Source organism: Drosophila erecta, unplaced genomic scaffold (genome assembly GCF_003286155.1).
Source record: "Drosophila erecta strain 14021-0224.00,06,07 unplaced genomic scaffold, DereRS2 tig00000092-arrow-pilon, whole genome shotgun sequence".
In the NCBI taxonomy this organism is placed as follows: domain Eukaryota; kingdom Metazoa; phylum Arthropoda; class Insecta; order Diptera; family Drosophilidae; genus Drosophila; species Drosophila erecta.
In genome coordinates, this window is record NW_020825207.1 from 6,038,273 (window position 1) to 6,063,270 (window position 24,998).

Genomic DNA, 24,998 nt, shown 5'->3' on the forward strand with positions numbered 1-24,998 from the left:
ATATCTTCGTGCTCAATCTGAAATCAAAGTAGCCGGCATATTAAAATCGATACCGAGAGAGTTTGAGGGATACTTTCTCTTACAGCGAAAGCGGCTAAGAGAATCGCACGATGATCACAAATAATATTTTAGATATACATATCTGGAAAACTTTTGTATTGTCCAAGAGCAGTTAAAGTAAGTAGGAAAGCGATTAAAACTTATTTTCGAAACAGCAACACGTTTTTAGAATAACTTAAAAATGGTCATTTATAGTTAACAAATAAATTCAAAAACCATTTTTATTTGCTTGAGGCATATTTGTTTATGTGTGTCGTGGATCAGTTCAAGGCGTAAGCCCAATATCAAGGAAATCCTATGCAAAATGCAGCAAAGGATTCACTTCTTCAGCTTGATGAACTTCGAGGCGAACTCGTAAATGCCCACAGAGTTGTTGTTCTTCTGGTCGTACTCCACCCAATCGTCCTCGGATAGGTCCACCTCCTCGAACTGCTGGCCATTTTCAGCGGATGAGACGCGCCATCCGATGCGGGGTGAGAATTCGACGGGCTCTGCGCCGCGGCACTCGAAGACCACGATGGTCTTAAATCCGCCGGAGTCGTCCGCGGTGTAAGGAGCTGTGAGGATGGTATCACTCAGGAATTAAATGGGGCTTCGTTACTCAAAGCAAACCACCTACCATTCGACCTATCCACGATGTCAATACTATTCTCGCGGCTGCACATCTTGCATTTCATGAAAAAGTTAAAGCCGGCCGCATTGCGCGAATCCTGTTGCACACGTTCGGATTCGGTGATATCGTGCCATTTGTCCGACTGCTCGCCGCAGTTGCTGCACTTCAGTTTCAAGAAGAACGAGTAGTCGGGATGACACGTCTCCAACTTGTCCACGTTCTCCAGCGTGGCGGAAATCTGAAGGCCCACACGCACCATATTTATAAAAGTTAATATTTATATTTCAGCGATTAGCAGCAATCAGCTGCTTGGCAGGGTTGCCGGCTGGCCACCTTTGCTGTCTGTCATTGCAGTGGCAACGCCATCAGCAAATTACATATTTTTCTGCACAAAACAAAGCATTAAAAAAATAATTCGAATAAAATAGAATTAAGTATGGATTTGAACATGAAACCCTCTCTGGCTGCTGACGAAATGTTTTCCGAAGGCCCTGGCTACATGGAAATGGACGAGGTAAGTCCTCAAAAATAGCATCCAATCGAAAAATATGGCTTATCCTTGTAGACAACATTACAATTAAACGCATTAACTCATTATTCTTTATTAACATCACACAGCTTTTATAGGTTTTACTTTAATAGTTTAATAGCTAACTGCACAATCCTAAGAGGTAGTATTTCCCAAGACCAGGGAATCTAGATTCAATGAACATCTTCCATAGACAGTTTTTTGTGAGGCCTGTGAGGTACTTGTATATTAAGTGGTGTATTTATCAATTTGTTCACATGCCTAGGGATTTATCCAATGCTCATGATAATATTCTACAGAACATTTCAAAAGCTGCCGCCATAAACGCAAGACTAACATTATGGTTTCCTCTATTGTATTCCTTTAGTCCGGCGGAGCCACAGGAATGATGATGGACCACCTGCCGTCCAGCGAAAAGCACGTCCACGCTGACTTTTACAATGATTTCGATGATCTGTTCGACGACGACAACTGGGCCAAGATGAAAACCGATGGGAAACAGTAGATGCCACCACACAATGTATGGATTGAAAGCAATTCGTTTTTCTCTTTGTAATTTTACTGCACAATCATCAGCGATCATCGGTGTATAAAAAATTGCTGCAACTACTGTTTAATCGCTATAATATTATATTCATTTGGTTCGTATAACTAACGTAAATTGCCATGTGAAGATAGTGCCGAGGTGGATATGAACTTTGGCGTAGCGTAAATCAACAAAATGCATAAATTTTGTACAAAAAAACGAAACTAGTAACTAAATTTATCGAACTGAGTTGCAGGTGGAATGAATCATAATTAAGATTCATACAAATGTACACAATAACCTAGTGGATCCGTGGAAGTTGTTAACCAAGTTGTAGGCCCTCTGCGAAGCTATCCATCCAACGGTGTGCCCAGATAGACCATCGAGACCTCGGTATTGCCGTAGACAGCGGATACTGTGGGATAGAGCTTCTTGTCCGGAAGGCCTGCGAACAAAAAGTGTATAGAATCCGAACGCTGGTATCATCGGACTAATTCGCCTTACCGCGGAAGGCCACACCAAGAAACTCGTAGTTTTTCTCGAACGACAAGGTGTTGTCCTCGCAGTCAAGGATGACACGTATCCGCTCGCCCACTTGGTACTTGGGAGCGTTGTTCAGCAGCGGGTAACTGCCCTGCATGTCGCCGTTGTGCAGCAGGTGGTTCTCGACCAGATTCCAGCCCCAGCTCTGGTCGTCGGAGCCGAGAAGAGCAACATAGCCGTGACACTGAAGAGCCGCTTCCTTGGTAGATATGCCGATGACGGCTACGGTGCCCAGCGGTCCCTCCCATATCACCTCCCAGGTGTGACGACCGTGTCGGAATCCGATTTTGCCCCGGGCCGCGTCTGTGCTCTGCGCCACGGGATTGCTGCGGGAATGGAAGGATACATTATCGATACCAACTCAAGCTATCCAAAAGCCTTACCGATGCAGGGTGAAACCATTCGGCTTGATGTACACATTCCGCGAACAGTCGTTGGGGCTCCAGGCGTGAAAATAGGCCCGCAGCTTTGTCTTGTATGTGGAGACGGAGGACAGCAGGTCCGATTTGAGGGCCTCCTTCGGCAGCTTGTTCAGGCAGTGCCAGCGCCAGACGTCGCTGTTCTCGTCGTTGAGGAAGTGATACCAACTTTTGCACACCTGCGAGCAGTGACTGAGGTCCTCCAGCTCCAGGTAGGAGAATATCACCTCCAGCACATTGTAATTGCACAGCGCCGCCACAGGATCAACCATTGTGTGCGTCTGCTCCGCTGCTGGGCTGCTGGGCTCTTGTAGATAGCTGCTTGGATTTACCCGTTCCTGTTGATTGTCATTTTTCCACACCAACCAAATGGGGAAGAAAAAAACTCCAAAACTTTAATATTCTGCGATTCAAGGTGACCGTTGGTGGGCTGGCAGCGAAATACCACTCACCTGGACAAAGTGGCAACTTTGTTTACATCCGCGACCAGTGCGGCAAAGCGACCGTGGCACACAGCTGCTTACAACACTGCGTAAATTGATGCGTAAATTGGCGCGCACTGTCTGCCATTTCATTCGCACCCGCACACAGCCTGCTTTGCCTTTCCCACATGAAAACGAAAAGCAGCCACTTTGTGGAAATTTTGTGACCATTTTGCTGCGCTTAGAAATTGCGGAAATACGCGCTTCTGCCTGCCGTTCGAAAGCTAATAGTCCGCCGAATCTTTTGCAACTAATCGCGTAAAAATCCGTGCGCCGCAACACCGCGAAAAAGGCCACCGAAAAAGGGCCGCCGCTGTGAGTGTGTGTGAGCAGCAGAAAAGAAAAAAAAAAATGCCCTGCCGCTGGAAGTGAAAAATTCGCTCGCCATTTTGACTCGGGCGACACTTATTTTTTGTACAAGTGCGCTCCCCATCGTCGTTGCAGTCGTCGTCGTGGTCGTGGTCCGCATCCGGATTTGCACACGTGCCCCAGTCCGTGGGTGCAAAACGTCCGCCCGCCCATCTACCCACCGCCGTCGCCCCTTTCCAGCTCCATTTGCCCCCCAGTACACACGTTGCGGCAACGGCACGTAGCACTGCTGTTTCTTTCTGTTTTTGGCGGTCCACCTGGTAAGCGGCAACAACAACAACAGCAACAGCAAGATCACTTGATCTCCGGCGACCAAAAAATGGCGCATTCGACGGGCGGTACGGTGAAGGCCGATGAGGTGAATTTCTTCTTCCGGAATGAGCACGGTAAGTGGGCGGAAGCAGAATCCTGTGACAGGAGTTTTGCTCCTCCTCTCTCCTTCCCTTTCCACACATCCACATGCACATACACACACCCCCTCATACACACACCGACCCACACAGATACGCTACAAAGTTGCATGGGCAGCGTAAAACGCCATCTTTGCTTTTTCGGGTTTCTTTTGCCTACCATATTCATCGTTTGATACGCTTTGCGGGGGGAGAGCAGCGAGACGAACCGAAAAGAGTGCTAGGAATTGGCAAAAAGTAATAATAAAAGACAGAGAGACCCCCACTAAATAACAACTTAAATCGGTGAGCCACCCAGCCCCGCCCCCTCCTACCATCTACGCCCATCACCCAGTTGGCGCGCTCACTCACACACACACGTACGCACACTAGCACGCGCCCCCGGGGATGGACTACATACTCGACGAGACAAGGAGCGCCGCGATCCTGACAAACGGGGTAAGCCGACCAAGGAACCTGCGCATCGGCTCATTCTATGTCCGGGGGGTGGTTGGTGACCTGTGCCTGTACAGCTGTTACCTACCACCACGCCTAACCCTTCAGGAGTTTTCAGCAATTATAGAGGACCTGGCTAACGACGCAAGAGGAGAGCGGAACGTGGTCATCGCGGGGGACTTTAACGCCTGGGCGGAAGAATGGGGCTCAGTCCACACGAACGCAAGAGGACGAACCCTCCAGGAAGCGTTCGCGTCGCTGGAAGTTGCTCTCTTAAATACGGGATCGGAGCACACCTTCAGCAGAGCTGGAGCCGGGTCGGTAGTGGACCTTACCTTTTGCAGTAGCTCGCTATTCCAGCGCGCACAGTGGTCCCTCAGCGACGTATACACGGCCAGCGACCACAAAGCGATAATCTGTGACCTTACCAGCAGAAGATGCACCGCAGCCCCACCAACGCAGAGGCAATTCAACCCAAGGACGCTCCAGCGGGACACGTTCCTAAGGGAACTTGGGAATCCTGACATCGGCGGGAACGCAGTGGACAGCGTGGAGTGTCTCACTCGAGCAGTTGAGACGGCATGCAGAGCCAGTATGAAGGTGTCGAGGAGCCATCACCGTCATCGGGAGCCAGTCTATTGGTGGACAGAGGAGATCGCAGAGGCACGCAGAAATTGCCTACGGGCAAGACGGCGCCAGCAAAGGGAGCAGGGCCTCCCCAACTACGAGGTCCGGAGGCAAGAATACGCGGTAAACCGTCGGATCCTGAAGAGACTCATCAAGCAGTCAAAAAGGAGATGCTTCCTGGATCTATGCGATTCAGCCGAGCAGGACCCATGGGGATCAGCGTATAAAATAGTAATAAAAAAGCTAAGTCAAGCGAAACCTCTGAAAGCCGGAGACGCCGCCCACATGACGGCGATCGTGGAACACCTGTTCCCAGCAGTGCCCTTGGCTCCGCAAGCTGCAGACGCGGCTCCTGCGGACGCATCGGCACTGATATTCACAGCGGACGAAATACGCAAGGTAGCCAGGGATTTGCCATCGGGAAAAGCACCAGGGCCAGATGGAATCCCGGACATCGCCATCAAGCTAGGAATGAACGAGCACCCGGAAGCCTTCGCAAAGGTTTTCAACCAGTGCCTCACGGAAGGCCTTTTCCCAAAGCGCTGGAAGAGACAGAAGCTGGTACTCCTTCCAAAACCAAACAAGCCTCCCGAGAGTCCATCGTCATACAGGCCGATATGCCTGATTGACCACTTGGGCAAAGCTTTCGAGCGATGCCTGAGCAGTAGACTGCAGGTAGCCATCTCCGCTGCAGGGGACCTTTCGCCAATGCAGTTTGGCTTCAGGAAGGCGAGATCTACCGTGGACGCGATCGCTACAGTGAAGGAGATCGCCTCGAAGGCAGTGCAAGGGACCAGGTGGCAAGGAGGCACCAAGGAGTACTGTCTAGTGGTGACACTAGACATCCGTAATGCGTTCAATTCGGCAAGATGGGACGTCACCATAGGAGCCCTACGGAACCTAGGCGTACCGGATGCATTAGTGGGCATTCTTAAGTCATACTTCAGCGACCGAGTACTAGTCTACGACACAGAAGGGGGCACACTGGAGCACAGGGTAACCTGCGGAGTCCCACAAGGCTCAGTACTTGGGCCACTGCTGTGGAATGCGATGTACGACGGGGTGCTGAGATTACCACTACCAGGAAGAACCAAGGTGATCGGCTTCGCCGACGATATTGCCATAGTAATTGTGGCAAAAACAGTTCGGGAAGCCGAGGGCCTTGGTAATGCATCTATCTGCACCATAGTGGAGTGGCTCACATCGGTCGGGCTAGATATCGCAGACCACAAAACGGAGGCCGTGCTGATATCCAGCCGCAAGCAGGTCGAGACAGCCACCATCCAAGTCGGTGGCGCCACCATCACGTCGGTAAGGGCAATCCGGTACCTTGGAATTATGCTAGACACCAGGTTGTCGTTTAAAGAACACCTGGCGGAGACAAATCGGAAGGCGGCGAGCGTCGCTAGGGCCCTAGCACGAATAATGCTCAACTGCAGGGGCCCTAGGCAGGGACGCAGGCTTCTGCTACAGTCTGTCTGTAGGGCGACAGCACTATACGCAGCCCCCATATGGGCCGAAGCTACCAACAGGCAGTCTTACATCAGGGGCCTGGAAGCGACGCACAGACTGTGTGCCCTGAGAGTGTGCTCCGGTTTCCGGACAATATCGGATGACGCAGCCCAGGTCATAGCTGGGACCATCCCAATAGACTTGTTGGCGGTAGAGGCAAAGGAGATCTTCGACGCGATTAAGCAGATCGGAGAAGAGTGCAGCACTGCTCAGAGGCGAGCCATAAAAGCCAACGCCAGAGCTCATAGCTTGGAAAGGTGGCAGAGTCGGTGGCAGCAGTCGACGAAGGGGCGTTGGACCCACAGGATTATCCCGGACGTGACCAGATGGACCCTAAGACGCCATGGCGAGGTTAACTTCTGGCTGACCCAGATCCTAAGCGGTCATGGGTGTTTTAGAAGCTATCTAACCAGGTTCGGCCACGATGATGACCGCAACTGCCCAGAATGCGGCGTCGAGGAAACTGCCGAGCACATCATTTTTGATTGCCGGAGATTCGACCGCGACCGGGAAGGCTTAATGGGGAATATAATGGAGCCGTCGACCCTAGGGGAGCGCATGATCTCGGACCAGTGTTTCTGGGACCAGTTCAGCAAGTTCGCTGCGGACTCGATGAAGCGGTTGCGTGCAGCTGAGAGGGAAAGAGCCAGAATACGCCCACCGGATTAACTTAGAGCGCACCCTGGCCCTGCGAAGCATAGCCTAGCGGTAGTACCGCAGGGACTCCAGGATCTACCTTGTTCCCTTTATTCCAAACAACCCGAACCCCTCCTCCTCCTCCCTCCCCAACCACCCGCAAACGTGTATATAATTGTATATCCTCAATCAACCCAAATAAAACCTGATTAAAAAAAAAAAACACTAGCACGCGCGCGTTTTCTCCCACTTATTTTTTGTTTTTCATTGGGCGGCGAACAGCTGATTACTTCGCCGCTACTGCGAATTCACTTTGAGGATTTAGCATGAAGTGAAGTAGTGATAAATCGTTGATTTCAGCTACGTTCATAGGTATTATTGTGAGGGACACGATAAATTCAAGTTGAAACAAATGTATCTGAACAGCGTGACATTCTGCCATATCTCAGCGAGTGGGAGAGAGACGGGGCTCAACACAGTGAGAGATCGGGGTGAGAGAAAAAAGGCCCGAACAAGAACAACACTGCCACAAATACAAACACACACACGTATTCAGCCACGAAGCTGAAGCCCAAAACAGGCAGTGTGCAAATAGGTGTAAGCGCTGTACACGTGTGTGGTTGTCCGTCGCCGCGTTTATGCGGCATTTACCGTAAACCGCAGTAGCCCACTGATTAGCTGAATGAGTTTCATTCAGTCTTGATACCAAACAAAAAAAGTGGAAAATAAAACGCTGTAAAGATGTCTAAGTTTTTTAACTCTGATGCATACATTTTTAGTTCTGCAGTCATTCCTTAAAAAATGTATTCTATAGAAAGGCTAAAAATCAATCATGTCTTCTTCGTTAACCGTTGAATTCCTCTGATGTGTCTTTATATATTTTATATAACAATTAAATACAAAGTTTAATGAATCCCTAGTATGTAAAGAAAATGTAACAAGCAATCCATGGTATGGGTTTTTGTTGAATTTGGGGCACGCATAAACGCAGTATATAGACCAGTATTTCAGCCCGCTCGCACTGGCGAGGTACCTGGTTTATAGTTATCTAGTCGACTGGTGCAGACGAACTGTGCAACTGTTTCTCCAATAGCCGGGATTATGGTTTCACCTGCATTTCGGGACTCTGCCCAGGCATTGTAGGATAACACCCGCCGAATTCAAGACTCCCATGGCTACCATCTGGTGGGACAGTCCGGCCTTTTCTCGTATAGGTCGCTGCCTAAGCCCCCACGAGTCTGTATGTCTGTGTGTGTGCAGGTGTGTGTGCGTGTGGTGTGCCCGTGGGTGCGGGAGAGTTTTCAGGTATTTTTAGCGTTCGACCTTTTGCGGTTTTTGTTTTGGGCATCTTCATCTCCATTCTCCGTTGTCCACCACCTGCTTTGTTGTTATGATTATGCAAATATTGGGCTGGCGACAGGTGAATAATTATTACATCGAATGAAGACGAAGACCTTAAAGATCTAAAACTGGAAATGCTTAGAAAAGCCGGTTAGATAGGAAACCAGGGGTGCCAAACGATTTCAGCTTAATTCTGCATTATATTATATTATATGTTGATTTGCAATGCAAATGTTTAATATGCTTGTCATAGCAAATTAGGAGTAATTAATATTTCCTAGTAATGCCAGTTGAGACCAGTGGGTTCCATATGTCACACTTTTTGAAAATAGTTAATAATTGTAATACCGAATTAGTTTTTATTCTGTTTTCTGAATACCATCTGTTTAGGCATATGCTTGCTTTATGTTTTCAAACTTAAAGGTAGAATAATGAAAACTAGAAACCTATCGCACTGTATTTAATTCGGATTAATCCGACAAATGGACTACCGGTCTTTGATCAACAATCGTGTCGAGTCACGAACTTAAGTATCGAACCATCTCTATTTGGGTAAGGGTCACGGGGTGGCCATCTCTAATGTCCAGGCGATCTGGTTTCGGGTTGTTTATGCTACTGCATTTTTATCCTTGTAACACCGATTGAAACACACGCACACCAACACTAATTGAGTGTGGGTATACCTTTTGGTATGCGTGTATGTGCATATGCACCCCAATCTTATGTGCCGCTGGCCTTTTGTTGAATTCCGACTCCGTGCGCTTCATTCGCTCCATTCTCTTCACTTCGCTGCGATGAAATCGCCGTGGATACGGCGAAAACAACGCATCGTTGATAGTACCACACACACGCACACATACCCAGTTACTCACTAACACTTCGACACCCATGTATATCCGTGAAAATACATGCAGTTGTGTTATCAAAGAAGACATTTTAGTCGCGTGTTATGCGTATATCCGAAACTAAGGAACCTCCGCATCTTCCTACTTCCAACTCCGCAGGACAAATATCCAAAATGCTGAAGCCGGCCCAAAGCAGGTCCGAAATGGAGGGCGGTAAACCCGTGGCTGTGGTCTACGCCACCACCTCATCCGCGCGCAACAGCGGAAATGCTAGCGGCATCGGCAACGTGGGCCGCATGGGCGCCTTTAGTCAGATGGTAAGTGTAAAACGTTCTCCACGTTGCTTACACCTAGTACCTAACGATCCGAATAACCCACAGGGCTCCAGCAGTCAGGGTCAGTTTATACGGCTGCAGGACAACGGACTGTCCATTCCAAAAACAGAAGGTAAGCGTGTCTCACTCTGGTGATCCTCCTCTTACTCATTTGGATTCCTTCGTGTAACAGGTACTACCTACACCACCGTTTCGGCGCAGAAGACTTCGGGTGCTGGCAGTGGTCTTTACGACTTGCCCTTGAAGGGAGATCGCTATGTGAAGTTTACGCCAAATCCCATGAAAATGAAATCAAAACTGTAAGTAGTAGCCAACCGAGCTGTTTGGAGAAGGATACTGAAACTTTGCCCCTTTTTTAACAGCCATGCCATTCAGAGCAACTCGTTGCACTCCATGTCCGCCTCGTCATCGTCCGTACAAAGGAAACGCAAGCCGGACAAGGCAGGCAAGGGTTTGCGTCACTTCTCGATGAAGGTCTGCGAAAAGGTGGAGGAGAAGGGCAAGACCACCTACAACGAGGTGGCCGACGACCTGGTCAGCGAGGAGATGAAGAACAATGCGTACGACAACAACTGTGATCAAAAGAATATCCGACGTCGTGTCTACGATGCGCTCAACGTACTGATGGCAATCAATGTTATTTCGAAGGACAAGAAGGAGATTCGCTGGATAGGACTGCCCGCCAATTCGGCAGAGGTTGGACTTGCGTTCACCATAAGCACCAAACGCCATGCTAATCTGATAATGTTGCCCCTTTCCACAGACATTTCTAGCCCTGGAAGAGGAAAACAGTCAGCGCCGCGAGCGAATCAAACAGAAAAACGAAATGCTGCGCGAAATGATCATGCAGCATGTGGCGTTCAAGGGATTGGTCGAGCGGAACAAGCGGTACGAGAGCCAGGGCGTGGTGCCTTCCCCCAATGCCTCGATCCAGCTACCGTTCATCATCGTGAACACGCACAAGTCCACGAAAATCAACTGCAGTGTGACCAACGACAAGTGAGCTTACACTCAGTCGGAAGTATGGCTGGTATTCTATATCCCAAATTTCGTTTCAGGTCCGAATACATATTCAAGTTTGACAAAACCTTCGAAATGCACGATGACATTGAGGTGCTCAAGCGCATGGGATTGCTGTTGGGTGAGTGTGTTTTACTTATGCTGTCAGGATACGAAATTCATTGCTTATGCTGTTATTTGCAGGACTGGATAAGGGCGAATGCACGCCGGAGAACATTGAACGAGTCAAGTCGTGGGTGCCCCCAAACCTCGCCAAATACGTAGAAGGTATGTTGGTCTTATATTGCCTTCCAATTCAATTATAAAGTTTAATTTATAATTTTCTCAGCCTACGGCACCGGCAAGTCTGGCGAAACCATTTACGAATCGGACGACGAGGACAATGAGTTCAACGGGTACCTGGAGTCGGCCAATGAGTCCCAGGGTTTTGCACAACACTCGGCACAACACACCACCGATGGCGAGTTCAAGCTGGAGATGGACGATGACGAGCTGGACGACGACATTGATTGAGCTGATTGTGCCGCCGTCATTGTGCCAGCCATGGCCGATGCGGACCCGGATGCGGATGGAAGAGCAGATGCTGATGCGGAGGACACATTTAGTTTTACGTTTATCAACGCTTTGTTAGGTTTGCCACGGCCCCCTGGATAGGCAGGAACCGCACTCCACTCCACTCCACTCCACACCCAATCCGACCCACCCACACAATTGGTTTTGTTTACTTCTCAATGAGACTCTATTAAATTATATATACAGCTCGCAGCGACGAGAAAGAATGATTCGGTAGTTCATGTATGTAAGTGTAGTTTGCATACACAGTTTGTAATTGTATCATTGAAGATTTATGTTTAAGCTCAAACGTTTTTAAAATAATTTGTCTAGTTAAGGAGAACGCGTATTTTAGTTCAAACCACAATTCACATATGGCAATACCGCGAAACCACAGGCCCATACTAATGTTCACTCTCTACTTAGTTGTTATCAGTCTCCCTTTTCCCTCAATGGCCTTTTCATGTTTGGGTAGGCTTAAGCAAAAGCGATAATGTTATGGGTAATTGTCTCTTAATAATATAATATACCAAAACTGTACACAACCGCAGTGAAATGCAATTATTTTTAGAATGCCACGAGCAGTTTGGACTGCAGACAAGAGCGAACATATGAAATATTTTTAATTTGCTAACACCCTTCGACAAAGCGATTGTTTTAGATTCTCAAAACCCAACATTTTAAGTTGACAAAGGAGTGCAGATAGTTGCGAAATAATCAACCTACCTAATTAGAATAACAATTAAAACAAGATATACATTTTTCAGAATTTGTATTTATATTATTGAACCTTCTTCAAGTGAATACAACAGCATACAAATACAAATTAGTAGAAAGTCAAGTATAAGGCGTTAACAATTAAGTGTCGAGCATGTAGTTGTGTAATAAATCGAAATAATTGCATGGATGCAAAGGAAATTACAAACAAGTGAGACGAAATCGAACCGAGTGACAAGTTAATAAAGAAGTAATTTGCATATTGTAAAATATGATAAACCGAGAATTTAATCTTTTCCTCCTTTGCTTGCACACATTTCACAGAGCGAATAACCTGAGAAGCCCCTGCACCACCCAATAAGTCAACAATCCATGACACCTCATATGGTTAGTGTTTACCTTCATTGGGATCGCTGACTAATTAACATTTACAACTAAATGGAAATATACAAAAGGCGGAAGCTAACTTAAAATACAGGGACGTACATATACAGAAGCTGAACCAAACATAACTTAAACTTAAGCTAAATCTCCGAGGATTGGTCGGCTCAGGCGAATCCCTCGCCCAGCACAGCTGACGTCGTTGAGGGCGGACCCAAAGGTGCCTGTTGCTGGGCAGCGAGGTTGAAGTCGTAGTTCATCTGCTGCTCCAACGGAGGAGAGGCAAAGGCTGCCGCGGACAAATTCATTAGTTCCGGCTGTGGCTGTGCGGGCTTCATTTGATCCTGCATCTCTTGGCGCATTTGTTGTGGCGATTTCACATAGCTAATTGGAATGATGCCGGAGGTTTGTCCGTTTGTGGTGGCTAGAGCCCAGCCAGTGTTCAGCAGGTTGAGCGTCTGCTGGATGTCGCGGGGAGCCACATGGAGCGTTTGGCCGGCGCGCAGCGAAAGCTCGCTTGGGCTGCGACCCACGAAGTCGTAAACGGCCTGAGTCTGAATCGGCGCAGTCCACTTGGCTGGATTACGGGCTGTTTGGGATGAGAGCACAGGCGTTATTCGCAGTCTTATCTTAAGAGGCCTTATCGGCCAGATTATAGCACATGGACGGAGCAAAGTGCTCTCGATTAGATAAACTGGGCTGTGCAATGTGCAGGGCTTACCTTCCTCCTGGGCGGTGTTCGTCACGGTTCCCAGCAGCTTCATGATCAAGTAGGGAGCAGTGAAGATGAAGCTGATAAAGGCCAGCACCGGCCAGGGTGAGTTGCCCTTTCGCGGCACATTAGGTGCTCCTCTCGTTTGGGCATTGTTTTCGTTAAGTGCCTCGGCAAAGGCCTTCTTGAAGGCCGCCGATGAAGGGTCCAGGTTCGAAATTCGCAGCCAATAGAGTATCCTTTAACGAAAGAAATGGTTAAATTTGCTTCCACACTTTTACACCGCACTCACTTTCTGTAGATCCAGTTTAGACCGCGGAATATGGCAAAAGTGGTCCAGAACTGGGCAAAAACACTTCGCAGCCGTACAAAGTTCGTGGCCACGCCGAGAATGGCGCGGAACGAGCTGGTCAGCGCAAAGAATGTGGAGTCAAGCATGGAGGCGATGTTGCCGATGGCCGACACTAGGGATTCGATGCTCTGGAAGGCCGGACGCGAGCTGGCCTCAGCAATATGAATGAACCGCTGCTCCGGATCGTTGTCGCCTAGGGCTCCAAATCTGTTGTATCCTCCGCCGAAGCCTCCGCCATAGCCTCCACCATAGCCTCCTCCATAGCCGCCTCCATATCCGTATCCACTTCCAAAGCCACTTCCAAGTCCAGCCAATCCACCATATCCAAAGGCGCCACTATTGAAGCCACCGTATCCCCCAAGTCCGTAGTTATTTCCGCCGTACCCGCTGCCGAATCCACCGAACTGTTGTGTCTGCTGGAATGGTGATTGCGGCAGTGGAGGGGGCTGCGCCGGTCCGGGCAGCGCCCTAACATTGCCGTACGGAGTGCGCAGCACTGCCTCCGGCGGAGATCCTCCGCCGCTGGACACGCCCGCTCCGATGCTGCTCGAGGGCGGCAGCAGGGGCGCCTCGCTGATCACCGCACTGCGCAGGTTATTGTTGTCGACCATGGTGACGAAATCTAACTGACTTCGGACAAAAGGAAAAGTGCTGTGAACTTTACCCCACGGCACGGTAGTTGCTTTTGTACGTTCGGCCCGATTGCCGATTTCTCGCTGTGATTTGGCGGGTGCTGTGTGAGCGGTTGGGCGGATTTGCTATTTATCGTTGCTATTGCCTCGGAACTCCAGCAGAGGCTTATCAACGAACTTTGGCGAAATTTTTGTTTTAACTATTAATCAATTTCAGCAGTTGTGGCGTTCTATCTAATTCCAGCTAGACTTAGCGGGATTTCCAACTAGAGATGCCACTTGAACAGAGTGACCAGATGTCTACATGTTTTGGTACGGGTAACTGTAAATAAATAAACCAGCATACAATCATTTTTATAACAGAAATCATTTTGATAAGCTTGCGGCATCGTAATAAAAACTTGTATAACATTCAGTCCAAATTTGTGTATTCTTGCTGAAAAAAAAAACTGTCTCTTGGTGTTAGTATTCTGCAGACAATTTTAGGACTAACGATATCACAATAAAGACTAAACACCACAGATGATAATATAAAAGACTTATAATTGTTGTTTAAATGCATACGGAACGGGTGGCAACTCTGTCGGGCATCGCCAACTCGCAAATGAACAACAGCTGTTTAACCTGCGATAGCACAATACTATGAGTTTTGATGCCGATTGTGATGAGTTTATTCAACAAAAACTTTTCCGCACTAGAGGGAAATGTGGTAAGTCGACGCTACCGCCTACTAGGGCGTTCCGAAGTATCAGTATAAATTAACGTGACCCACAGCAATATATGCGCGCCAATCGGAAGTCTACGTCGCAGTGAAGCAAAAGTCCACTTTCCGAGCCACTGCACCCACATTGGCCATGGCGGAGGGCAACAACAACAATGTGATCAACATGCGACATGACATTTGGTTCCACATATCCATGCACATTGACCCGGAGGACGTGCAGACCTTCGCTCTCATATGTAAACAAACCGCCAGACTGGTGGCTTTACGGGCCTTTTGGCGCAATCTTTACCGGCGTCACTGCACCGGAGCCACCGCTGCTTGGAATCTGGTCCTGCCCGCCGAGCTGCAGCTGGAGCAGATACGCAAATGTGATACCCGGGCCCTCAGATCACTGGTCCTCGAGGCGCTCTTCCACTGCTACCGTCCGTTGAGAGTTCGCCTGCAGCTAGGCTATAACCTGGACTGGCTGTTGAATCGCATCTTAATTTCCAGTTGGCAGACGCAGGACCAGTGTCTGTGGATCATGTGCTACAAGTTTTCGAACCGACTGCCCCATGTGCAGGACGAATCGGAGACGGACACCAGCGAAGTTGTTAATGACTGGGAATCCCTGGCGGAGAATGATACGGCGAAGCTAGCTCCCACTTTGGGCAATCCCAACGAGGGTGTGGTCATGCTTATTGTTCAGTGCCGCCACGTCGTGCCAACTGCCAACCAGTTATCCTACAGCCGTCAGCAGGCACGCTATCGCCTACGGGCCACCCGGGAACTCCTCTGCACGGACATGCGGGCCACGAAGCTAGAGTTGGACTTCGCCGAGGATGGCTGCCAAAATGTGTCTGTAACCATTAAATACGCTCGCATAGAAAAGTACAAAGTATTGCCCTGGTGGCATCCGGACTTCCAGAGATTAAATAAAACCCTCGCCTCATACTAATTGTCTTTTCTTATCTGCAATATCTGTGTGTTTGCACCTTATCGCAAGTGCTACCGCCCCAAACAAGTGTTCAACATTCAACATGTGTAAACATTCGTGTAGCATTGATTGTTTTATTCAAACTGCCACTTCTGGAGGGAAAAATAACATATGCATTCCTAAAAAATAAAGCAATCAAGTGCATCGTCGTGGTAAAAAGCGATTATGTTAGAGGCTACAACTGGCAGAAGACTGTTCATATATACACACTTTTAACTTAATCATAAATCTAGGGGCCACGAATACAAAACATGTAGTGAGGTGGCGTGTTAAATTCCGTTTCTGGGTGTTCGGTGTCTTTGTTTGTTGTTTAGAATTAGGGGAAGCTTGTCTGGTGGTTAACCTACACCTTGCCCAGAACGTCGTGGCCGTAGGGCTTCTTGCGGTAACCCTTGAAGGCGAACAATTTAAATGCCAACACCATCATCGCAATGCAGAAGGCGTACAGCAGCATGCCCATCCGCATATCCATGTCGGTGAAGACGTTTATGATCTGTCGCTTCTGCCGCATCTTGTCCTCCGAGGGATGCAGCAGCTCCTCTCGCTGCACACCGTACCGGCTGATGAACAGCGGATTGTATATGTTCTTGAGAAAGGCCAACACGGCGCTCTTGTTCCACTCGATATCCAAATTCTCCGACTTGGACGCGGGCGTACGGTAGCATTCGCTGCAGCTATCCGTAGCTGGGAACTGCTTCTTCGGGAACTCTGGATCCTCGGTGGCGTCGCCCGCCAATCGCTGGTTTACCTCGTTGTGGGCTGCCCAAAGCCAAAGAACCGCCTCCTCCTTGTTCGGCACACTCCAGATTTTGCGCCTCGATGCCATTGCCTGTGAAACGTAAACAAAATAAATTACTCAATGCGGGAGCGTTACAACAAAACAACTGTTGTCACAGCTGCCGAACGAAAACAGTGTTAATTACAGTGGTACCTCGCTGAGAGCAACCCCGAAAAGAAATGCCAAATGGGTACCAAATCTATTTAAAGGAGGTGTGTTACAAGAGCTGATTAATTATCTTCCCTAATTAATAATTCAAGTTTCAGGAAGAAGTCTGCATTACTGTAATTATCAGTAAGAATTCAAAACTCTGTTGAAATGAAATAGCATCTTAAAATGTAGCTGCAAGCAATTATTTAAATTTACCTGGCTACAAGTCGCCTTGTAGCCTACTAATAAATCACCCGTGTAGTTAGCCTCAAGAGAAAGCAGATGTGTGACTCACGGTTTATAAATAACAAATAAAATCTCGGCAGTTAGACCAGTGAAACCCCGGATTCGGAGGTGCTGATCCATAGACTGTAATTTTCAATGCACATAGCATTAAATAATACACAAGTGCAGCTGTTTAATGGGTTAGTTTTGGCGCTAAATTGATGTTCTGCTGAAAAAAGATCGAATTGGCATGCATGGAAAATTCCGACAGTCAGCACTCAAGTCTTTTGTTTGGTAATCAACTATCCTACCCTACCCCATAACGATCGCCTTCCTAATCAGCACTATTGTGGTCATTGGCACGTACGTAGCTCCCTCTCCGCCTGCTGACTCACCTGAAAGTGCTCGGAGCACTCAGTGCAGCCAAAGAAGTTCTTGATGTAGCCGTGCATGGCCTGCAGGACTTCGAGTGGATCCTGGGACTCCTCATTGTTGGCCGCCTGCACGGTCATGAAGTGGAAGAGTGTCCACAGGGAGCAGCTGAAGCCTCGCAGGCGAGGACTGGATCCAGCGCATCCCACAAAGTGGGTGGAGGAGTAGACGGGCGAGAGCTGGGCCTCCAGACGCTTTAGCTCCTCCTCGAACTGGCTGCCCGACACTTGCTCATTAAACTGTACCACGTAGTCCTTCAGCTTGGACACCAGCTGGTGGCCATTGGCGCCCAGCGGATTGTAGCGCTGCAGCACGGCCAGGAACCGCTGCAGTGCGAGCAGTTTCTCGCCACTGATCTCGCCCACCTTGGACACCTCGTTGTGCAGCACTGTGCGAATGGCCTGCTCGAGATCTGCCTGGTAGACGAAGTGCTTGTTCCGGTGCACTTCATTGATCAATTCGTTCTGTCCCGTAATCTTGGTCGGCGGCGTAGCCAATGGTTGATGAACCTTCGCTGGCCTGGTAGTGATATTCTTCTTACCCAGCACTTCCCACAGCTTCTTGACATACGATTCACTATTAGGTTCCGCCGCGTACGCCGTAATCTCGCCCTTGCGATCAACTAAGCTGAGGGGCCGATTGCTCGGGTCAATCTTGAATTTGGCGGCCACAGCAGGATCGACGACGCGCCGAACGCTCACCGTTGGCCACTGGGTCATGAACAGAGCAACCTCGGCGCCAAGAGTGGTGTTCTCCGGTTCGTGGACCACTACCACGTACTGCTTGACGCTGCTGAGACCTTCGAACAAACTGCTGGCGGAATCGTTCTCCGATAAGTAGTGAAAGTTTGGCCAGTGGGAGTTGTTGTGGCTGCTGGTCAGGTTCTCAGCGGCCACCATTCCCGCCAGTGTTTCGCGGATCTCCTTTATATCCTGCGTATGCAGACTCTGCCCGTAGTGCTGAGGACCCGGCTGGAAACCGGGGCCCAGGTAACGCAGCGTTGGATAGCCCATCACCTCGTAGTTGCGGCAGACGCCATTGTTCTCCTCGGCGGCACAATCGATAGCCGCCACGATGAGCACCTCGGACCAGGGCAACAGGTGATCGGATAGCGTCTTGTACGTAGGTGCGAATCTGCGACAATGGCCGCAGTAAGTGTTGTAGAACTCCACGAGTGCACCGTGATTCTGGTCCACCACGGTGGCATTGAAGTTGTTCACCGTCAGGCGGACCACCTTATCCTCGTCGTCGTAGAGACCCAGTGTGGGATCCGATGGAGCGGACTGCTCCTTGAGGAGTGCCTCGTATCGCGGAAGGGGAACGCCCGCAGATGTGAAGTCCACCAGCAGAGAGACGGCTAGAATCACCAGGTTCGTCGCCGACATTTTGCGGATCTAGCCAATTTGCGGGAGCGGTTGCGAATCGTAGGGAATGCGATGTGGAACGCGACTGCTGCTCTGCTGCGATAAGATTTAACTTCGGGGAAGCATTTGGAATGTTTTACGGTCGCAAGTGGTTTGATTAACTGCTGGCAGGGATGCCACGTCAGCTGCTTTATAGCCAAGGTTTAGCTACTTTCCAAACCCGCCAAGCGAAACGCTGTTAAAGTTGTTGGTGCCAGCTCATTTGTGCACTTTTAAATTACTTTAGCAATTTGTTGTATATAAATTTCAGCTCCAAGAGTTTACTACTACTGCGAACTAGTTCCAGGCAGTTTCAAGAATTAAAATAAAATAAATGAATAAATAAATAAATAACAAAACATTACAATGCACCTAAGGTAATACCTGCTTGCATTCTACATCAAGGAAATCATTATTTTTTTGAGTTTAAAACTTTTCATTGTTTAGTTAAACATATTGCTTATTCTTGTGTTGTTTTGTTCATTATAGGCATTCATTAAGAGCATTCCTATTATTTATGCTTATAGATATGTATATTAATGGAAGTGCTTTCAAAAATTCCAGGAAATAAGAATAGCGTTCGTCTCATTGAAGTTCAGTACCTTATGATCTTTGCATGGTTTTTTTTTAAACTTACTTTAAGAAACTCATTACTAGGTCGTTATTTTATTTAAAAGAAATTCCATTTCTGAGAACAAAATAAGATAAGATATGTAAAAAGCAAACTTTATATTGATTTATATTAGCAAACAACAACTAACTACTAGCATATTGCAGAACTATACATTTAGTATTGAATTTATGCGTATTAACTTCCTTATTATTGTCTTAAATATTTATAGTTCTTTAAATGAAATCATTTGCTTCCCTTGGAGAATGAATGACCGCTGTTAAATACCGTTTTTTAACACTGCAATGGCTGCCACACGTTAACAGTAGTATTTTACCAATTCCTTTTCCTGGCTTAACAGTTTTACCGTTAGCAGCACTGCCAAAGATCGCTTTGCAGCACTGTCGCAGCTGGGGGTACAAAAAATAACGGGAGTAAGATGATTTTGCGTTCGTGGGATCGGGTTAAACCTCATTCCATTTCGGATTTCGCATGTTTCCTCCTGGTGGCTGTCTTTGTGCCCGTGACGTACATCTTCCAGGTGACCGTTGTCATGCCGGAACTGTTTGCCATCGGTGGCGTTTGGTACACGTTATTCTGGTTGGCCAGCCTGTTCTTGATCTTCAACATCACCTCCAACATGCTGGCCTGCATGCTTGTGGACACTAGTATCCGCAGTGGGTAGAACGCAATGGTTTTGTGGTATCTCTTCTAAGATTATCTTTATAGAGGAGCTCCTGAAGCCACCGATGGATGCCGAGCAGCTGGCCCGTTGGCACTCTTGCCACGATTGCCAAACACTGGTGCCGCCTCGATCCTGGCACTGCGAAGTGTGCAACGTGTGCGTGCTGAAGCGGGACCATCACTGCCGTTTCACTTGCTGCTGCATCGGACACCACAACTACAGGTACTTTTTCTACTACCTGGTGTACATGATTATCGGATCCTTGGCGGCCGCCATTATGGAGAGCATCTATCTGTGGCATCTTCATCTGGACATCTACTGGCGCTGGTCCACGCTGTTCACCATCTTTGCTCCTGTGGTCAGCGTGATGCTGTCGCCAAGCTGGGAGGCCTTCTACTTGGTCATATATGATCTCACCCTTCTGGGCTTCGGCATATCATCCCTGCTCCTTGTCTTCCACTGGTCGATATTCAAGAGCGGTTCGGTGACAAGGGAGCGCGGCACAAGAAAATACGATCGCGGCTTGCGGGGTAACCTGGAGATGGTTCTGGGCAGGCGAATGCATCTCACCTGGCTGTCGCCGTTTCTACGCAGTGATCTGCCCCACGACGGGGTGAACTGGGTTCCCATAGCCGCCTTTTCTCCAAAGGAGGAATAGCTCTGCATTGTCTTACTCCATTTTGACATTCATTAGAGGCATTTCCTTATATTTACGCATAACATATTATATTATTCAGTATTGTTTATTTTAAGACTCAATATTTAACATTTGAATCTGAATTGGTATCCAAATTCTTTGTGTATATCATACATTTGGTACTAGTCAATAATTGGTAATATTATTCTCAGTTTGACCTAGAGAAATTAATTCTTAGTGTCTACAAATCTCACTTTGATCAGCTGACATGTGAAAATAGTACAAACCCCCTTTATTAACATACGAATAAGCTTTATAAAATATTTAGAATACTGTGTATTCAGTAACGTCTATTGTATGTGTAGAGAATTAAATTATTTTGTTTAATGAAGCCATACTAGTATTTATTTAATGGTTATTTATTTAGCAACGTTCGTTATACCAATTACAAAAGACTATTACTTATCGAGGAAACTTTCGCCCACTAGCGATTTCAGCTTGGACAGATGTGTTTCATTTAGAGTAAATCCTTCATGAATGCGTTTGGCTAACGCTCTGGAATCGATGTTGTTTTCAACGGCGTATTGCAGTGCCAACAGCGCCTGGCTGGGTGCCTTCTCCTGCACACTCGCGTCCACAAATTCAAGCAGAGCATTTAAGCTGGGTGTTCCGGGAATCCTGTGCTGGTTTTTGTCTATGTGAGCGAAGACCTCGGTCGCCTTTTCGTAGCTACCACCGCGGACGAGCAGCGTGAGTATATCTCCCAGCATTTGGCCGGTGAAGGACACCTTTCGGAGTCGCTTGATAGCCTCCTCCACCCTTTCGTACATATCCAGCGCCACCTTGGCGGCCTGCTCCGGCAACTGTGCTTGGGCTGCGGAATCTGGATTCGGCTTATTGTCTACCAAAATGCGAAGAACATAGAGTAGAAGACTTTCTCGGTGCGTATGATCAAACACCACCATGTCAGACCAAATGCGTGGCACATACTCAACGCCGCCGTTGATCTCAATGGCTCTAAGGATCTCTTCCATGATACCCGGTTCGGGTATGTAGATGTTGGGCACCAGCCGGTCGTAGCTCATCATGAAGTCATCAATCAACTCTGTTTGGCAAAGTAGAGCCAGATAGTTGCGGTAGTAGATTGATTCCTTGAAGGAGTCGCCAATCAAATCGTAGTTCTTGCCCGTGTGCAGCAGTTCGTCTACCTTCTTCGCCAACGATTTGTCGTGTAAATGATTGCGGCACACATCCATGGCGGTGGCAAAGAAGTACGTGTCTTTGGGATGCTGAATCTGGAACTCCTTGCCAGAAATATCGTTAAGGATATCCACAATAACATGGGACACTGGTCCTCTTTCTCGGCAGAAGATGATCAGAAGGTAGTAGTAGGTTCCGAGGCTAGGACTCACACCCAATTGTTTGAATTCCGGCAGAGCTTGCAGGGCAGCGGTGCGCGCCAGCTTTAAGTTGCCAAAGGTACTAATGCACTGAAGCACCGCGTTCAGAGTTCCCAAATTGGGTCTTAGCTTCTGCTGCGACATTTCATTCAACAGCTCAGTGCAGAGCTGCCAACGCTGCTCGGCTGTGTCCTTCAGAAAGCTTACTATTTCGATAACGGAATTAAAGGTGTTTGTGTCCAGTTGCACCTGCTTCTCGCCAGCCTCCTGGAGCAATGCGTACGCCCGTTCGCACTGCAAGTACTTGGCCATTCCACGGATGAGCGAGGCATACGATTGCGGCGTCTTTGGTTCGATTTCAGAGTACAGTTTCTCTGCCAGATCGCCATCCTTCCAGGTCTTGCCACTACGCTCTCGTCGTCGATTGTTCTGCAGGAACCAGCGCTCCTCAATGTATTCCTCCGGCAGCGGTTCCTGGTTGTTGTGGAAGCACACCAGTTCCAGAAGGCTCTGCTTAAGATCGGGACTGATTGGATTTCCCTTTTGTTCCAGAAGGTTGTAGACTAGAACAGCGTCTTTGAGTTCACCCTGGGAAATCAGTTGACCGAGGGAGCTCTCGTCCACCACTGAATCCTCGGTATAAACCATGCTGGGTGCAAATTTCTCGATGGCCGGTTGTGCTTCTTGGTGCTGTGACATGGAAAATGATTAGCATGTGGTAACACTTTCAGCTGGCTACTTACCATAAACAGTTCGCGGTGCTCCTCCTTGATCCACTTGGCCGCCTTGCGTCCCGATTCCTTCGACATGGCATAAGTACGCTTTGCCGCATTGGACATGGGTATCAGAAAGGGGTCATCGTGGTACTTGTAGTGGGGTGCGGTATGATCCCTGGCCACAGTGCCTGCCAGGGCCTGCAGGAGATCGGTTGGCGAACGCTCGATCCGATTGGGAATCTCAATGGGGGCATCTTCCGCCGGCGCCGCTGTTGTGTAATGTGCTCCGCTGGAACTTAAGCTGCGCGCGATGTTCGCCCTGGGCAGCAGTCTTAATTGTCGCGAGAGGTACATTGTTTAGCGGGCTGGACACAAATTAACCTGATTTTCAGTAATAAAACCAAGAAAATTAAATGTTTTTCTGGTTTTAGGTGGGGAAAATGCAGGTGCTTCTTCTTGCCCAAAAAGTTTGGCTGATCAGCTGAGGCTAACAGTCCGGTTAACAGTGCAGTTTAGTACGTCGATTTTCAACACTATATCAGGGATACCACACGAATTCAAATAAGAGCGCCAAATTTAAAATGAATTCGTTATCGTTCTGATCTATGTACATTTACATCCATTTATGGCTTTGGTGAAAGGCCAAACTATTTAATTTTAATATAATAATAAAAGGATGAACTACCTTGAACATTCAAATTTCACCATCCATGCCATGGCGACACAATTCAGTTCGAATTCAGTTACTGATCGGCTTTCAAGGCGTTCGTTTGTCTGCTTTTCTACCTGATCTTAACGATATGTCACAGCCTAAGCCGATTTTGTATTACGACGAGCGCAGTCCGCCCGTCCGCAGTTGTCTTATGCTAATCAAGTTGCTGGATATAGATGTCGAGCTCAGGTTTGTGAATCTCTTCAAGGGCGAGCAATTCCAAAAAGATTTCTTAGCGGTAAGTGAGGCAAATTTATTCAAAGGATTTAAATGTAATTCAACCAAATTTGCAATACCTTATAATTATAAAAAATCCTTAGACCTGATATATATGGCATTTTTAGTTGAATCCCCAGCACAGTGTGCCCACCCTAGTCCATGGCGATCTGGTGCTGACGGATAGTCATGCTATACTCATTCACCTGGCGGAGAAGTTCGACGAGGGAGGTAGCTTGTGGCCCCAGGAGCACGGAGAACGGATGAAGGTCCTGAACCTGCTGCTCTTCGAGTGCTCCTTTTTGTTCCGGCGTGACAGTGATTTTATGGTGGGTGTTCCGCAGCTAAAACGAGATATTCACATATTTAGATTTTACTTTTCCCAGTCGGCGATTGTCCGCCAGGGATTTGCCCATGTCGATGTGGCACACCATGAACGCAAGCTGACCGAGGCGTACACTATCATGGAGCGCTACCTGGAAAATAGCGATTTCATGGCCGGGCCACAGGTAAGAAACCAGCTCATCTGATTGCGATTCCCTGTCGTTGTGGCGGCTCAATTAAGTCTAGAATTTCACCTTTGTTGCCGCGGTTTCAGCTGACGCTCGCCGACTTATCCATCGTGACCACATTGAGCACCGTCAATCTCATGTTTCCCCTGTCGCAGTTCCCACGTCTGCGGCGCTGGTTCACCGCGATGCAGCAGCTGGATGCCTACGAGGCGAACTGCAGCGGCTTGGAGAAGCTCCGCCAAACGATGGAGAGCGTCGGCAGCTTTCAGTTCCCGTCCTCATCCGCTCCAGCCACCGAGAAAGTGGAGTAGCACTGGTTATCAGACGGCTTGTTTAATTAAGCTTCAAGCGGGGTGTGTGTGTGTGCATACATATCCATGTGTGTCTCTTACATATCCATAAATTCTAACAACATTTTTTAACAGAGCTGAAGTCCTAATAAAACTTAAATTGTGATTAGTTTTCTTATACAGGAGTGCAGTAAGAAGAACGTGCGCATCTGTTGCATACATACATACATTTATCCGTCTGTTTAAATAGCAATTAGAAGGGAAATAAACGGATACCTAACCATCCAACCCTTTCACAAGGGGTGCAGCAAATGTATATTTGCTCTGGTGAAGGGAAAATATTTGCTTAATTCCGCGAAATTCAAAGTAATTTAGCGCTTGGCCGCGACCCTTAAGTAAGCTCATTAACATATATGCGAGTGACCCTTGTTTGCTTCCAAAACGCTGGCAAATATTTGACTGCTCTGGACGTTTGCGCCCTAAT

The 24,998-nt window shown here is 48.1% G+C and overlaps 10 protein-coding genes across 11 annotated transcripts; 5 read left to right on the forward strand and 5 right to left on the reverse strand.

Annotated features, from left to right (window-relative positions):
* Positions 1-248: 248 nt before the first annotated feature.
* LOC6549349 (UPF0587 protein CG4646) lies at positions 249-1,026 on the reverse strand. Its single transcript, XM_001975759.3, has 2 exons — positions 680-1,026; positions 249-617 (listed from the first exon to the last, which is right to left on the reverse strand). Exons 1-2 carry the CDS (start codon positions 930-932, stop codon positions 379-381), a joined length of 492 nt encoding a protein of 163 aa, XP_001975795.1. The 5' UTR covers positions 933-1,026; the 3' UTR covers positions 249-378.
* On the forward strand, positions 994-1,799 carry LOC6549348 (COP9 signalosome complex subunit 9 homolog). The gene is made up of 2 exons (XM_001975758.3): positions 994-1,187; positions 1,570-1,799. The coding sequence occupies exons 1-2, from the start codon at positions 1,110-1,112 to the stop codon at positions 1,705-1,707; spliced, it is 216 nt and encodes a 71-aa protein (XP_001975794.1). The 5' UTR covers positions 994-1,109; the 3' UTR covers positions 1,708-1,799.
* Positions 1,740-3,253, reverse strand: LOC6549364 (F-box/SPRY domain-containing protein 1). Its single transcript, XM_015156989.2, has 4 exons — positions 3,143-3,253; positions 2,655-3,028; positions 2,233-2,597; positions 1,740-2,173 (listed from the first exon to the last, which is right to left on the reverse strand). The coding sequence occupies exons 2-4, from the start codon at positions 2,960-2,962 to the stop codon at positions 2,079-2,081; spliced, it is 768 nt and encodes a 255-aa protein (XP_015012475.2). The 5' UTR covers positions 2,963-3,028; positions 3,143-3,253; the 3' UTR covers positions 1,740-2,078.
* LOC6549363 (transcription factor Dp) lies at positions 3,177-12,328 on the forward strand. Of its 2 annotated transcripts, XR_003407932.1 has the most exons (10): positions 3,177-3,927; positions 9,507-9,664; positions 9,728-9,794; positions 9,855-9,981; positions 10,045-10,378; positions 10,446-10,681; positions 10,741-10,823; positions 10,886-10,969; positions 11,031-12,221; positions 12,296-12,328. XR_003407932.1 is itself a non-coding variant. In XM_001975756.3 (9 exons), exons 1-9 carry the CDS (start codon positions 3,861-3,863, stop codon positions 11,213-11,215), a joined length of 1,341 nt encoding a protein of 446 aa, XP_001975792.1. In that variant the 5' UTR covers positions 3,177-3,860; the 3' UTR covers positions 11,216-12,257. The 2 variants fall into 2 exon arrangements, 1 of the variants encoding a protein (XP_001975792.1); XM_001975756.3 differs by lacking the exon at positions 12,296-12,328 and having other exon boundaries at positions 11,031-12,257.
* A 26-nt stretch (positions 12,329-12,354) lies between these two features.
* Positions 12,355-14,356, reverse strand: LOC6549362 (probable peroxisomal membrane protein PEX13). The gene is made up of 3 exons (XM_001975755.3): positions 13,357-14,356; positions 13,074-13,303; positions 12,355-12,941 (listed from the first exon to the last, which is right to left on the reverse strand). Exons 1-3 carry the CDS (start codon positions 14,025-14,027, stop codon positions 12,520-12,522), a joined length of 1,323 nt encoding a protein of 440 aa, XP_001975791.1. The 5' UTR covers positions 14,028-14,356; the 3' UTR covers positions 12,355-12,519.
* Positions 14,357-14,573: 217 nt separating this feature from the next.
* LOC6549361 (transmembrane protein 183) lies at positions 14,574-15,709 on the forward strand. The gene is made up of 2 exons (XM_001975754.3): positions 14,574-14,757; positions 14,823-15,709. The coding sequence occupies exons 1-2, from the start codon at positions 14,691-14,693 to the stop codon at positions 15,707-15,709; spliced, it is 954 nt and encodes a 317-aa protein (XP_001975790.1). The 5' UTR covers positions 14,574-14,690.
* Positions 15,710-15,792: 83 nt separating this feature from the next.
* On the reverse strand, positions 15,793-18,995 carry LOC6549360 (sulfhydryl oxidase 1). Its single transcript, XM_001975753.3, has 2 exons — positions 17,297-18,995; positions 15,793-16,577 (listed from the first exon to the last, which is right to left on the reverse strand). The coding sequence occupies exons 1-2, from the start codon at positions 18,716-18,718 to the stop codon at positions 16,092-16,094; spliced, it is 1,908 nt and encodes a 635-aa protein (XP_001975789.1). The 5' UTR covers positions 18,719-18,995; the 3' UTR covers positions 15,793-16,091.
* A 700-nt stretch (positions 18,996-19,695) lies between these two features.
* On the forward strand, positions 19,696-21,059 carry LOC6549359 (probable palmitoyltransferase ZDHHC24). Its single transcript, XM_001975752.3, has 2 exons — positions 19,696-20,023; positions 20,076-21,059. The coding sequence occupies exons 1-2, from the start codon at positions 19,786-19,788 to the stop codon at positions 20,687-20,689; spliced, it is 852 nt and encodes a 283-aa protein (XP_001975788.1). The 5' UTR covers positions 19,696-19,785; the 3' UTR covers positions 20,690-21,059.
* Positions 21,060-21,071: 12 nt separating this feature from the next.
* On the reverse strand, positions 21,072-23,297 carry LOC6549358 (protein PTCD3 homolog, mitochondrial). The gene is made up of 2 exons (XM_001975751.3): positions 22,812-23,297; positions 21,072-22,758 (listed from the first exon to the last, which is right to left on the reverse strand). Exons 1-2 carry the CDS (start codon positions 23,136-23,138, stop codon positions 21,127-21,129), a joined length of 1,959 nt encoding a protein of 652 aa, XP_001975787.1. The 5' UTR covers positions 23,139-23,297; the 3' UTR covers positions 21,072-21,126.
* A 233-nt stretch (positions 23,298-23,530) lies between these two features.
* Positions 23,531-24,677, forward strand: LOC6549357 (glutathione S-transferase E14). Its single transcript, XM_001975750.3, has 4 exons — positions 23,531-23,734; positions 23,841-24,041; positions 24,099-24,221; positions 24,311-24,677. The coding sequence occupies exons 1-4, from the start codon at positions 23,585-23,587 to the stop codon at positions 24,533-24,535; spliced, it is 699 nt and encodes a 232-aa protein (XP_001975786.1). The 5' UTR covers positions 23,531-23,584; the 3' UTR covers positions 24,536-24,677.
* Positions 24,678-24,998: the final 321 nt, after the last annotated feature.

Excerpts from the sequence above, each read along its gene's own strand:
- LOC6549359 (XM_001975752.3), top strand. The coding sequence starts at position 19,786 with ATGATTTTGCGTTCGTGGGATCGGGTTAAACCTCATTCCATTTCGGAT. Across the intron at positions 20,024-20,075 it reads TGTGGACACTAGTATCCGCA|AGGAGCTCCTGAAGCCACCG; the intron begins GTGGGTAGAACG and ends TTATCTTTATAG.
- LOC6549357 (XM_001975750.3), top strand. The coding sequence starts at position 23,585 with ATGTCACAGCCTAAGCCGATTTTGTATTACGACGAGCGCAGTCCGCCC. Across the intron at positions 24,042-24,098 it reads GGCGTGACAGTGATTTTATG|TCGGCGATTGTCCGCCAGGG; the intron begins GTGGGTGTTCCG and ends TACTTTTCCCAG. Across the intron at positions 24,222-24,310 it reads ATTTCATGGCCGGGCCACAG|CTGACGCTCGCCGACTTATC; the intron begins GTAAGAAACCAG and ends CCGCGGTTTCAG.
- LOC6549364 (XM_015156989.2), bottom strand. The coding sequence starts at position 2,962 with ATGGTTGATCCTGTGGCGGCGCTGTGCAATTACAATGTGCTGGAGGTG. Across the intron at positions 2,598-2,654 it reads AATGGTTTCACCCTGCATCG|CAATCCCGTGGCGCAGAGCA; the intron begins GTAAGGCTTTTG and ends CCATTCCCGCAG. Across the intron at positions 2,174-2,232 it reads TCTTGGTGTGGCCTTCCGCG|GCCTTCCGGACAAGAAGCTC; the intron begins GTAAGGCGAATT and ends TTTTGTTCGCAG.
- LOC6549348 (XM_001975758.3), top strand. The coding sequence starts at position 1,110 with ATGGATTTGAACATGAAACCCTCTCTGGCTGCTGACGAAATGTTTTCC. Across the intron at positions 1,188-1,569 it reads GCTACATGGAAATGGACGAG|TCCGGCGGAGCCACAGGAAT; the intron begins GTAAGTCCTCAA and ends GTATTCCTTTAG.
- LOC6549358 (XM_001975751.3), bottom strand. The coding sequence starts at position 23,138 with ATGTACCTCTCGCGACAATTAAGACTGCTGCCCAGGGCGAACATCGCG. Across the intron at positions 22,759-22,811 it reads AGCACCGCGAACTGTTTATG|CACCAAGAAGCACAACCGGC; the intron begins GTAAGTAGCCAG and ends TCCATGTCACAG.
- LOC6549363 (XM_001975756.3), top strand. The coding sequence starts at position 3,861 with ATGGCGCATTCGACGGGCGGTACGGTGAAGGCCGATGAGGTGAATTTC. Across the intron at positions 9,795-9,854 it reads GTCCATTCCAAAAACAGAAG|GTACTACCTACACCACCGTT; the intron begins GTAAGCGTGTCT and ends TTCGTGTAACAG. Across the intron at positions 10,379-10,445 it reads TGCCCGCCAATTCGGCAGAG|ACATTTCTAGCCCTGGAAGA; the intron begins GTTGGACTTGCG and ends CCCTTTCCACAG.
- LOC6549349 (XM_001975759.3), bottom strand. The coding sequence starts at position 932 with ATGGTGCGTGTGGGCCTTCAGATTTCCGCCACGCTGGAGAACGTGGAC. Across the intron at positions 618-679 it reads CATCGTGGATAGGTCGAATG|CTCCTTACACCGCGGACGAC; the intron begins GTAGGTGGTTTG and ends CCATCCTCACAG.
- LOC6549361 (XM_001975754.3), top strand. The coding sequence starts at position 14,691 with ATGAGTTTTGATGCCGATTGTGATGAGTTTATTCAACAAAAACTTTTC. Across the intron at positions 14,758-14,822 it reads CCGCACTAGAGGGAAATGTG|CAATATATGCGCGCCAATCG; the intron begins GTAAGTCGACGC and ends CGTGACCCACAG.
- LOC6549360 (XM_001975753.3), bottom strand. The coding sequence starts at position 18,718 with ATGTCGGCGACGAACCTGGTGATTCTAGCCGTCTCTCTGCTGGTGGAC. Across the intron at positions 16,578-17,296 it reads AGTGCTCCGAGCACTTTCAG|GCAATGGCATCGAGGCGCAA; the intron begins GTGAGTCAGCAG and ends TACGTTTCACAG.
- LOC6549362 (XM_001975755.3), bottom strand. The coding sequence starts at position 14,027 with ATGGTCGACAACAATAACCTGCGCAGTGCGGTGATCAGCGAGGCGCCC. Across the intron at positions 13,304-13,356 it reads CTAAACTGGATCTACAGAAA|GATACTCTATTGGCTGCGAA; the intron begins GTGAGTGCGGTG and ends CTTTCGTTAAAG. Across the intron at positions 12,942-13,073 it reads GAACACCGCCCAGGAGGAAG|CCCGTAATCCAGCCAAGTGG; the intron begins GTAAGCCCTGCA and ends CATCCCAAACAG.